General features: G+C 38.9%; 1 protein-coding gene across 2 annotated transcripts in view; it reads right to left on the bottom strand.

Moving 5' to 3' along the window:
* Positions 1-221: 221 nt before the first annotated feature.
* GOLM2 (golgi membrane protein 2) overlaps positions 222-13147 on the bottom strand; it is a 128242-nt gene continuing 115316 nt past the window's right edge. Inside the window, exons 9-10 of one of the 2 annotated variants that reach the window (XM_003811380.5) lie at positions 12935-13102; positions 222-2644 (exon numbers count right to left, since the gene is read on the bottom strand). In XM_003811380.5, the coding sequence (XP_003811428.1) occupies positions 2574-2644; positions 12935-13102 (239 nt within the window). In that variant the 3' untranslated portion in view covers positions 222-2573. The remainder of the gene's footprint in view (positions 2645-12934; positions 13103-13147) is intronic. The other variant, XM_003811381.5, reaches the window with a different exon arrangement.

The raw sequence follows: 13147 nt of genomic DNA, 5'->3' as shown, positions 1-13147 counted from the left end.
ATTGCTTGAATCCGGGAGACAGAGGTTGCAGTGAGCCGAGATGCGCCACTGCACTCCAGCCTGGGCAACAGAGTGAGACTTTGTTTAAAAAAAAAAAATTGGTTTTTTAGTTTAGCTTAACTTAAAATGAGTGCTAAACTTACTCAGATTTTAGTGTTAAAATGTATTTACATCATGGGTGTGATGTTTGTGTATGTATTAGAATCAGCAAAACAGTGAAACAAGTTTAATTTTTAATTTATTAGAACCCAGTAAATGATGATTTTAAAAGCAGAGTTTCCATCAAATTAACACTTAATTCAGGGCAAAAATACATTTAAAAAACCTAAATCTTAAGGCAGAAGTAAAACATTATAAAAACAGTATGTCTAATACAGACTGTAAAATGTCAGATTTTTAAGAGATTCACATAGTATTTTATAGCACTAAAATATTAATACAGTCAGAAATATTATCAATTGGTCCAAGATTTCTGTTTATAAAATGTCTGGACTGCTAATTGAAGAAATGTTGCTGTATAAGTAATAGCTACAATACAACCAACCAAGTGATTGTTTTTATGACAAAAGAACTAAGGCAGGTAATTGCATGGTTTCCATTTGTAAAGCTTTTGCAGTATTAAAATATAAAGCATTACTAGGGGTATTGTTTGATTCATCTCCCTACCCTAATGCCCCCGAAATGTACATCACTTCCCTTTAACTCTATTTTAAAATTCTGTGAACCACCATACCTATTCATTGTAGGCCTGACCCTATAAAGGCATGAATTGTTTAATTTGATATGGTGGAAAAACAATTTTAGTAAACTACTACATCTTTTCCTAGTCATTGAGCAATTTCAAACAGAAGTCTTAAGAATTTTTGCACCTCAACAAGTGAACAACCTGTTTCTTTACCACTATAAGTTTGAATTTTGCCTAGAATGTGTTAGTACACAGGGGAAAACACATTTCATGTTTATGTGCAATTAACAGTAGCCCTTCTGAAAAATAGGGTTAACAATCTTAAATTTCCCCCTGTGATCAAAACCTTTTGTTTTTAGGGGGCAGGATAAGATTTAAAAGTGCTTTAAATCAGAAAACAAGAATTAGCTAGCTTACACATTCCACTGAATAGTGTCAAAAAAGATAAATGCATTTAAAATAATTTGTAAGTCTAGCAAATATAAGCTTGACGGGTTCTTAACTAACATATTAAGTAATTACAAAGATTCATTTTTTTACAAACTTTTAAGCTATTTTAATAAAATGGCTATAGACCTCACTGTACTTCTATTTATCTGTGCATTAATAAAAACCTGTTAAAATTCCTTATTTAGTACTTCTGAAAAAGTCTAATCAAATAAGATCCCTAAAATTACCAGAAAAGCTTTGAAATACTGATTGCAGATTCATTTCAAAGTAGATTTAACCCCTTTCAGGATCTGGTGTTTAAATCATGAATGTCTTCACCAACTTCAACTCTGAAAATATAAAAATTTTAGCCAGTTCTGGCTACAGTTAAACAGTACTGGTATTACTTGAAAAAATAAAAATTAAAAATATATTGTCAATCATGCATTCCACAATTTCAAGAACTAAGATATAACTCATAAATACTGTTATGTCTTTGCAGGTTATCTCAATTTCCATCAGGCCTCAGCTGAAAGCTCATCTGCCAAAACACATCAGCACTCATGTAAAATAAAAGGAGTAGGGAGGTGACTTTGTACACAATACTGTACAGTGTTTGGCTTCCAGTTTCCCTCTTGTGTGTAACTATTCTAGGTATGACTCCTTGAGCGTGAAATGAGGGGTAGATAGAACGGAACAGCTGTTGGGCTAACAAGAATTAGTGTGTAGACTGGGCGCAGTGGCTCATGCCTGGAGTTCCAGCACTTTGGGAGGCCAATGCAGGAGGATCACCTGAGGTCAGGAGTTCAAGACCAGCCTGGCCAACATGGTGAAACCCGTCTTTATTAAATATACAATTATTAGCTCTCTATTAAAAATACAAAAATTAGCTGGGCATGGTGGTGGGTGCCTGTAATCCCAGCTACTTGGGAGGCTGAGGCAGGAAAATTGCCTGAACCCAGGAGGCGGAGGTTGCAGTGAGCCAAGATTGTGCCATTGCACTCCAGCCTGGGAAACAAGACTAAAACTCTGTCTCAAAAAAAAAAAAAAAAAAAGAATTAGAGTATAAAAAGTTTTCTGCTGAATATCTGTTCTCTTCTTACTGTGGTTATGCTATGCCACATATAACCTGTACAACCATTTTGTCCTGTTTATCTATTTGTGGAAATAAGTTGGCTCAATAAAATGTGAAATATACATTAGTTTGCTTTAGATGCAAAGATTAGCTGTTTTTGGCTTAACTGTATCATAACCAAAAAAGTCTATACCTTGATAATACAATATGAAAAAGTTCACATATGTACATGGGTACATTCCTTCATTAAAGTTTTTCCTTAATTCTATCTCAATGTATCTTTACAACTGATACAATTCGTCTTTACAACAAAAGTCAGAAAGGACAAAGTAGAATGATTTCATTTTACAGCACTTTAGGTTTTCTGAAGCGTTCCTTTAGGACTTAAAGGACATCATTGAAATGTTGCTTTCCATAGTCTGCAGGATCCATTTGAAGCTCTCGTTCTTCATCATCTGTAAGTAAAATAATTTTGTATCAACATATTATTTTTTAAATCACTGCAGAAATCCAATTAATGTCTCAGTTTTTCATAGCCTTAAGGTAGTTTCCTGCTTGTTATTTTACACCTAGTACAAATAGTGTTCTATTTGTTAGTTGCTTGGCTAAAGAGTGAAAAGTATGTGGAACTATTTTGCAAGATTAATTTTAATAAATCTTTAGAAAATAGACATAGATGACAGACAAGCAGAAATAGAGCCAGATAGACATAACTAGTAAAACTTTAGGAACGCACAAATATTGAGGAGTTAATATTTTTATATAAATGTAGTCTTTTTTTTTTTTTTTGAGACGGACTCTCACTCCGTTGCCTAGGCTGGAGTGCAGTGGTGCGATCTTGGCTCACTGCAACCTCTGTCTCCCAGGATCAAGTGATTCTCCTACCTCAGCCTCCCAAGTAGCTGGCACTACAGGCACCTGTCACCATGCCTGGCTAATTTCTGTATTTTTAGTAGAGACAGGGTTTTACCATGTTGGCCAGGCTGGTCTCAAACTCTTCACCGCAGGTGATCTGCCCACCTCGGCCTCCTAAAGTGCTGGGATTACAGGCTTGAGCCACAGTGCCCAGCCTAAATATATTATTTCTATATAGATGATATTTAGTCCTTTAAATTAAAGCTTTGGTAGAAACATTTCTGTACACATTTTCAGGCTTTTAAACATCAATTTTTTTTTCTAAATTATAAAAGTATCCAATATTAGTATTTTAAAAATTATAAAAGACAGAAAAATAAAAGTCACTCATAATCCCAACATTTAACATTTTAGTGAATTTCTTTACGTCTCTGCAAAAGTAGCTTCCTCTTGGCTTCCTAAATGGGGTATAACAACCAAAATTTAACCTTTTATTAACTAAACAGAAAAAAAAGATTACTGTTAATAAAATCGTCAAAGCCTCTTTGAGTGGCTGTATTAAATTACTCCAAATAGTGCTATGGAGTTTGATTTATTTGGCTATTACAGATTTTTCTGGCTGTTTCTTGGCTATGAGTTGTCACTTTGCCTTCTTGTCAATTTACCTGCCAATAGCAATTCTTCTTTTCTAATTTTGCTGCAAATTACAGGTTTTGAAATGAGACTGCTGAAGAGGTTTTTTTGTTTGTTTGTTTGTTTGTTTGTTTTTCTGAGACAGAATCTTGCTCTGTTGGCCAGGCTCAAGTGTAGTGGTATTATCATGGCTCACTTGCAGTCTCAACCTCCCGGCCTCAAGTAATCCTCCCACCTCAACCTCCCAGGTAGCTGGGACCACAGGTGCACGCCACCACACTAGGCTACATTTTGTATTTTTTGTAAAGACAGGGTTTTGCCATTTGTCCAGGCTAGTCTGGAACTCCTGGGCTCAAGTGATCCACCGGCCTCAGCCAAGAGTATTAAAATTATATTAGAACAAGAATGAAACGTATTTTGATGAGAGCCTTGGAGAGTCCCTTTGGAGTACATAGATTTTTTTTTTTTTTTTGGGATGCAGTCTCATTCTGTCGCCCAGGCTGGAGTGCAGTGGCATGATCTCAGCTCAATGCAACCTCTGTCTCCTGGGTTCAAGGGAATCTCCTGCCTCAGCCTCCTGAGTGGCTGGGACTAAAGGCGCTTGCCACCGCACCCAGCTAATTTTTGTATTTTTAGTTTCACCATGTTGGCCAGGCCGGTCTCAAACTCCTGGCCTTGTGATCTACCTGCCTCAGCCGCCCAAAGTGCTGGGATTACAGGCATAAGCCACCGCGCCTGGCGTAGAGTACATGGATTTTTATGATATCTTTTGGCTTCTCTGCAGACTTAAAAAATCACTTTTCTTACATTCTGGGTCACATACTATTACCCAATAGCTTAATTTTTGTTAATATAATTTAAAGAAAGTTATACATTGGAATCTAAATTCATATGTATACTATAGTTTTCTAAAAACTATTACTTTAGGTATGAGAGGTTTTAACACTCTAAAACTTTCTTCTTTCAAAAATGCAAAACAGGCCAGGCATGGTTGTCCAAGCTTGCAATCCCAGCACTTTGGGAGGCAGAGGCAGGCAGATCACTTGAGCTCAGGAGTTTGAGACCAGCCTGGGCAACATGCTGAAACCCAGTCTCTACTAAAAATACAAAATTTAGCCAGGCATGGTTGTGTGTACCTGTAGTCCCAGCTACTCAGGAGGCTGAGGTAGGAGGATTGCTTGAGCCTGGGAGGTGGAGGTTGCAGTAAGCAGAGATCACACCACTGCACTCCAGCCTGGGTAACAGAGTTAAACCCTATCTCAAAAAAAAAAAAAAAAAAAAAAAAAAAAAAGTCAAACAAACCAACTTTCTTTTTCAACAACTTTCCTGTTAAACTTACAGAAATTTTCATTTCTAAAATTTTAGGTAACCATTTTGCACTTTTTTTTTTTTTTTTTTTTTTTTTGAGACGGTCTCAGTCCCATCACTCAGGTTGGAGTACAGTGGCACAATCTCGGCTCACTGCAGCCTCGACTTCCCAGGGCTCAAGGGATCCTCCCACCTCAACTTTCTGAGTAGCTGGGACTACAGGCACACACCACATGCCCAGCTAATTTTTCCTTTTTTTTTTTTTTTTTGTAGAGACAGGGTTTCACCATGTTGCCCAAGCTGGCCTTAAACTCCTGGGTTCAAGCGATCTGCCCACCTTAGCCTCCCGAAGTGCTGGAATTACAGCTGTGACCACTGCACCCAGCCTACCCCATATTCTTAACAAATGATCTATCTTTAAATAGTATAATCCACTAGGTATGATAATCCCAAATCTGTCTTAATATGTGTTAAAGCCTGAAATTATATCCATTTCACACTTTTACTTTATATACATGCTAATCAATTTCTTATCAATGAACTCTTTACTTAAAAAAAATTATATATATATTTTTGAGACGGAGTCTCATTGTGTCGCCCAGGCTGGAGCGCAGTGGCGCGATCTCAGCTCACTGCAAGCTCCGCCTCCCAGGTTCGCGCCATTCTGCTGCCTCAGCCTCCCGAGTACAGGCGCCCGCCACCACGCCCAGCTAATTTTTTTGTATTTTTTTAGTAGAGACGGGGTTTCACCGTGTTAGCCAGGATGGTCTCGAACTTCTGACCTCATAATCCGTCCGCCTCGGCCTCCCAAAGTGCTGGGATTACAGGCATGAGACACCGCGCCCAGCCTATCTTTGTTTTTAAAAGGGAAAATAATCACAGGTATCTCTCCAGAAAGCTCTCCTTAGGATCCACATTATAGAACCTCACCTTATGGCTATAAACACATCTTTTAGGACTTTAATATAATGATTAAATTAAGATAAGACTTAATCATCATGTAGCAGTGGATAATTTTCTAGAAATTTAATAGGAAAGTTATTGAAAGGAAAAGGTGTCTTTACTTTTTGGGATTTTTTTTTTTTTTTTTAGACGAAGTCTTGCTCTGTTGCCCAGGCTGGAGTGCAGTGGCACGAATTCGGCTCACTGCAACCTCCGCCTCCCGGGTTCAAGCGATTCTCCTGCCTCAGCCTCTTGTGTAGCTGGGATTACAGGCGTGCGCCACCATGCCCGGATAATTTTTGTATTTTTTTTTTTTTTTAGTAGAGACGGGGTTTCACCATGTTGGTTAGGCTGGTCTCGAACTCCTGACCTCGTGATACACCTGGCTCGGCCTCCCAAAGTGCTGGTATTACAGGCGTGAGGCACAGCGCCCGGCATTTTTTTTTTTTTTTTTTTTTTTTTTTGAGAGGGAGTCTTGCTGTTGTAGCCGAGCCTGTTAGTGCAATGGCGAGATCTCGGCTCACTGCAACCTCCGCCAGGTTCCAGCAATTCTCCTGCCGCAGCCTCCCGAGTTGCTGAGATTACAGGGGCCCGCCATCACGCCCAGCTAATTTTTTTGTATTTTTAGTAGAAACAGGTTTTCCCCATGTTGGCCAGACTGGTCTCGAACTCCTGACCTCAGGCGATCCACCCGCCTGGGCCTCCCAAAGTGCTAGATTACAGGCATGACCCACCGCGCCCAGCCACTTTTGGGGCTTTTTTTTTTTTTGAGACGGAGTCTTGCTCTGTCGCCCAAGCTGGAGTGCAGTGGCGCGATCTAGGCTCACTGCAAGCTCCGCCTCCCGGGTTCACGCCATTCTCCTGCCTCAGCCTCCCGAGTAGCTGGGACTACGGGTGCCCGCCATCACGCCCGGCTAATTTTTTGTATTTTTAGTAGAGAGTAGAGATGGGGTTTCACCTTGTTAGCCAAGATGGTCTCGATCTCCTGACCTCGTGATTCAGCTGCCTCAGCCTCCCAAAGTGCTGGGATTACAGGCATGAGCCACCGTGCCCGTCCTTTTTGGGATTTGTTTGTTTGCTTGCTTGTTTGTTTTGAGACGTAGTCTCGCTCTGTTGCCCAGGCTGGAGTGCAGTAGGCGATCTCGGCTCACTGCAAGCTCCGCCTCCTAGGTTCACACCATTCTCCTGCCTCAGGCTTCCCAGTAGCTGGGACTACAGGCTCCCGCCGCCACTCCCGGCTGAATTTTTTTTGTATTTTTAGTAGAGACGGGGTTTCACCATCTTAGCCAGGAGGGTGTGATCTGCCCTCCTTGGCCTCCCAAAATGCTGGGATTACAGGAGTGAACCACCGCGCCTGGCCCTTTTTGGAATTTTTAAGTGAACAAATAAAAAGCGAAATCAGGATAAGAGCAAATGTCTACGAACAGAAAAACAAATGTACTCCCAGCTCACGTACTTAACAAACATGATCTAGTTCCTAAAATTATTTGGACCTGTAATTATCTTCTCAGGAAAATAGAGATAACAACTGTGTTTCCTACCTCAAAATAATATACATGAAGGCAGTCATTACTTGCAATGTCCTCAATAAATATGAAGTATTTTTTTGTTAATTTATACCTGTTAGCAAAGTTTTAATATGGTATCTTCACATTGTTTTCAGAATTTCACAGGACTTTTAAATTAACTGGAGTTCATATTCAGTGTAGCTATTCTACCCAGAATTCAAGTTTCTACCAACAACCTCTTTGCATTTATCTGTAAAGCAGTAGTACATGATTATGAAATCACCTAACCAAATCTAATGTAGAATAACAGATAACCACTAAATATAATTATAAGAACTAATATTTTAGTTCCTTTTAGGAAGCAGCAAAATATTAAATAGTTCATCAAGGTAAAATGAATATTAAAGGAATATTTTAAAGATATCCATAGTTTATTAAACAATTCCTAAATTCCCTCTGAAGTCAAGAAAGGCCACCTCCATTAAAGAAAGCGCTACCATGGCTGGGTGTGGTTGCTCACGCCTGTAATCCCAGCACTTTGGGAGGCTGAGGTGGGCAGATCATGAGGTCAGGAGTTCAAGACCAGCCTGGCCAACATGGTGAAACCCTGTCTCTTGTAAAAATACAAAAATCAGCTGGATGTGATGGTGGACGCCTGTAATCCCAGCTACTCAGGAGGCTGAGGCAAGAGAATTGCTTGAACCTGGGAGGGGGAGGTTGCAGTGAGCTGAGATTACGCCATTGTACTCCAGCCTGGGAGACAAAAAAAAAAAAGATAAAAGAAAGAAAGCTCTATCGCCTGGGTGCAGTGGCTCACGCCTGTGATCCCAACACTTTGGGAGGCTGAGGGAAGTGGATAGCTTGAGCTCAGGAGTTTGAAACCAGCCTGGGCAATATAGCAAGACCCCATCTTAGAAAATAAAAAAAAATTTTAAAAAAAGCAAGAATTCGGGGCAAAAAGCCAGTGAGGAGCCAGGTGCAGCGGCTCATGCCTATAATCCGAACACTTTGGGAGACCGAGGTGGCCTGATTGCTTGAGTCCAGGAGTTTAAGACCAGCCTGGGAAACATGGGAAACATGGCTAAATCCTGCCACTACAAAAAATACAAAAAACTAGCCAGCCGTGGTGGTGCATGCCTGTAGTCCCAGATACTCAGGAGGCTGAGGTGGGAGGATCACTTGACCCCAGGAGGTCGAGGCTGCAGTAAGCCATGATCATGCCACTGCACTCCAGCCTGGGTGACAGAGGGACACCCTGTCTCCAAAAAATATATATATATAAATATATAATATAAATATATTATAAATATATAATATAAATATATTAAATATATAAATATAAATATATATAATAGAAATATGTTATAAATATATAATAGAAATGTATTATAAATATATAACCATTTATATATCTATATAAATATATTATAAATATGCAAACATTTTTATTAAAATAGAATATATTTTATATATTGTTTATATATAATTTATATATATAATTATATATATAAATAATTGTAAACACAGGAAAAATAGGCCTCAATTCTACAAAACACTCTACAAGTAGTGCTGACCCCAATGATTAATATGAAATGAACAGGTATCAGATATAAGGCTGGAATGCTTCAGCTCCCTACTGGCAGATATGCTGCCAAAGCCTCAATTCATAATACACAATTTTGGAGACCAAAGCCAAAGTATACTTAGGTGAAGCCAGAATCTTATCCTGCAGCTGGAATCTCTAATCCTAGGGACCTCACAACTTAAGAAACTACTCCTACTACTAGAGAGCAGAGAAGAGCCCCTATTGATTGAACATTAAGTGTGTGCTTCATTTTTTGTTATCTTTCGCTGTAGAGTCACAATAGTGGCAATAAAGTTTCTACTTTCTTTCATGGATTTGGGAATAGATCTGTTTCAGACATCCTGAAATCTGAAACATATTTTCTCATAATACTTGTGTTATATATAATGATTCCAACTTGAATGTGGCCACAGAATTTTAAAACCGAGAAAGATAATTTATTCTAATTCAGCAGTCTTCATACAGATGAAAAAATTGTGGCCCAGAGAGTTTAAGTGACTTGAAAAGCAATACACAGACTATCTCTTGATTCTAGACTAATGTTTTTTTCTTTTTTTCTTTCTTTTTTTGAGACAGAGTCTCGTTCTGCTACCTAGGCTGGAGTGCAATGGTGCAATCTCGGCTTACCACACGTCTGCCTCCCGGGTTCAAGCAATTCTCCTGCCTCAGCCTCCCAAGTAGCTGGGACTACAGGCGCCTGCCACCACGCCCAGCTAATTTTTGTATTTTTTAGTAGAGAGGTTGGCCAGGCTGGTCTCGAAATCCTGACCTCAGGTGATCCACCTGCCTCGGCCTCCCAAAGTTCTGGGATTACAGGTGTGAGCCACTGCGCCTGGCTGACTAATGTTTTTTTCTACTCTATGTTCTGCCTGCTTTGGCTACAAGTGCAAACCATACTGGGAACCCAACCATTATTTCCACATTGGCAAAGTAATGAACATTTGGAATCCAACTTGTTGATAAATTAGGGAACAGCCATAATTACCTCTCCCTACTTTTTGGACAGTTAATAATATACCTAAAGAATCCCTGGATGGCCAGGTGTGGTGGCTCATGCCTGTAATCCCAGCACTTTGGGAGGCTGAGGCGGGTGGATCACTTGAGGTCAGGAGTTCGAGACCAGCCTGACCAACATGGTGAAACCCCCATCTCTACTGAAAATACAAAACTTAGCTGGACGTGGTGGTGCACGGCTGTAGTCTCAGCTACTCGGGAGGCTGAGGCAGGAGAATCGCTTGAACCTAGGAAACAGAGGTTGCAGTGAGCTGAGATCGCGCCAATGCACTCCAGCCTGGGTGACAGAGTGAGACTCCGTCTCAAAAAAAAAAAAAAAAAAAAAAAAAAAAAACCACACAAAAATCAACTCTACAACAGGAAGATTCAGCTTGAGCCTGGGTGACAGAGCAAGACTCTGTCTCAATTAAAAAAAAGAATCCCTGGAAACATGTTAACAATTATTTAGGTCTCCTCAGTATTCCTTTTTAGTCAGTTCACCCAAACTTATCCCTCTTTATTTGTTGGAGCTGATGTTCCTGCATCTTTTTGTTCTTGGTCCCCTTTGTAGGTGCCCTATCCTGCCACTATCATCTAGAGAATGCCAGAATGAGACAAGAAATGTTAAATGGCAACACTCAGCTCACGTAAGATTAACTTGCAAATAGGGAAATCCAAAAATCTAACAGCCCCTTCTCTACTTCACTGAGGACATCATCTTTTGTCATTTCCTTATATTCCTTAGTATCGGTGAATTTATTTTCTTGTGAAAGGAATGGGAGGGCAACATGAGGGTCTTGGGGACTTAAGTAGAAGGTGGCAGTAAGAACCAGGGGAGGAAGAAGGAGAAGAGTACAAGAAAGGGAGAGAGAAGGCACTGAAAATAAATCTACTTACAATAGATTGAAACCCATACAAATATTAAATCAAAATTTTCTGACAATTATCAACTTTAAGATAGACAAAAATATAAGAAATGATTGACAACAAAGATTGAGATAAACCACTATAATAAAAACCTCAAAATTATCCAATGAGATGAAAAAGCCCTTACAAAAATTAGAGAATATTGAAAGTGTAAACCAAGCAAGCTTGTAATACCAGAAGTTAAAGAGTTATTACCCTAGTCACAGTTATAAGAATAAATGCTCAACGAGAAAAGCATGCAATTATCAGTTAAAGACAATGTGCAAAGTACTGTGGCGGGTGGGTGATGTGCAAAGTACTGTGGGGGGTGGGTATAAAGGTAGAAAAGGATACAAACAAAATGGAAGGCAAAATAAATAAAAATTCCTGCCCTCCAAGAGCTTACAATCTAATTGGTGATATGATATACATGCATGAAAAAGCCTTAAAACGTTATAAATAATTGCAAATAAATATAATCCAAACAAATCACAAAAGCAATGAGAAAAAATGATAAAATTTATGAAAAAAGGATGAGATTATAGAAAAAGTACATAATATTGTAAGGTTATATTTATATCAATATCAATATTACCAAAAAGTGTTTGAAAAATTCTTATAAATATAACCTTATATAACTCCTAGCACATATGAATCTCTTTTCTATCCCCAATAATCATAATTTTCCTAAACTAAAATGAACTATGAAAACAGTGCCTAGGTAAAAGTCAGTCTCTAGTTTCCCTTTTTTCTACAAACCATATAATTTTCTAGAACAACTACATTTTCTTCCGGGTTTTATAAAAACAATGCTTGTCATGAGCCTAAATAAAAATTTAATTACTTTAAAAACAGCTAAGGAAGAAATCAAAGCATGTTATGATGAAAAATTTCCATGCATCACATAAAAATGTAATGTATCACACACTAAGGTCACAATCAACTTTTATAGAAAAGAGAAATAGCTCCACAAATACTACTAAACAAGATAAGCAGGCAGAAAACTAGCCTAAAAACTTGTAATAGAGTAAAACACTCTGATATGCATGCATGGGTAGGGCTGCATGCACACAGGTAGATTCTGAACTTTCACTAAGTTAAATGCTCAGCAGAAGTAACACAGTGAATAAGAAAAATATGTTGAATCTGTGTAATAAATATAAAACAACTCTTCACATATTGATTGTTAAATATAAATTTTAAGCCTCTCAGAAAAAAAATAGCCTTCCTCTGCTATGTCAGTGGTGAAATAATCTTATCTTCAGTGTGGAGAAAACCATTCCCTTTGTGGCTTTCCTTATAACGAAAAAGCTACCTGGGCAATATTTGTACCTGAAATAACAAAATGTTTTTAGATAAGAAATTGGAAAAGTGTATTTTGTAGAAGCATTTGCCTTAGGTAAAGTCTAGAGTCATTTTAAACAATTTAATTCTAAAATTTCTGAAGATTCTAAGTTTTAAATCATAGCTGTATCAATAATACACATAAGATAACCAAAATTTTTAAAAATTAAAATAATTTACAGATTTACAAATTCCACTATTATAAAAGTTTTCAAAATAAAACTGAAAAACTGCACAGAACCTCTTTGTATTAATACTGAGGTTGGCTGGGCACAGTGGCTCATGCCTGTAATCCCAGCACTTTGGGAGCCTGAGGTGAGCAGATCACCTGAGGTCGGGAGTTTGAGACCAGCCTGACCAACATGGAGAAACCCCGTCTCTACTAAATATACAAAATTAGCCAGGCGTGGTGGTGCATGCCTGTAATCCCAGCTACTTGGGAGGCTGAGGCAGGAGAATCGCTTGAACCCGGGAGGTGGAGGTTGCGGTGAGCCGAGATCGCACCATTGGACTCCAGCCTGGGCAACAAAAGCGAAATTCCGTCACAAAGAAAAAACAAAAAATTTAGGTTACACTGCCACTACTAAGTGGGGGAAATTCTACACAAATTCAACCAAAAAACTTAGAGGTGGGTTTCATGGTTATAGCATGGAGGCCAGGCCCACGCTCACCTTGGACGTCTTCCTCTCCACCATCACCATCTTCTTCCTCATTGTAAGCCAGTTCAGCCTGCTTGTCTGCCTCATACTCACCTACGTTACCATCATCCCCATTATAATCCGCCAGTTTAGAGCCATGCTGCGGATCAACAGGGGATTCATTTTCATCAAAGAATCGGCCTGTGAAGTAGGTAGAGGATTAATTCAAGAGTAAAGAGAGAAGAA

The sequence above is a fragment of the Pan paniscus genome, chromosome 16 (genome assembly GCF_029289425.2).
Source record: "Pan paniscus chromosome 16, NHGRI_mPanPan1-v2.0_pri, whole genome shotgun sequence".
Classification (NCBI taxonomy): domain Eukaryota; kingdom Metazoa; phylum Chordata; class Mammalia; order Primates; family Hominidae; genus Pan; species Pan paniscus.
This window is presented reverse-complemented; position numbering and strand designations above follow the sequence as displayed.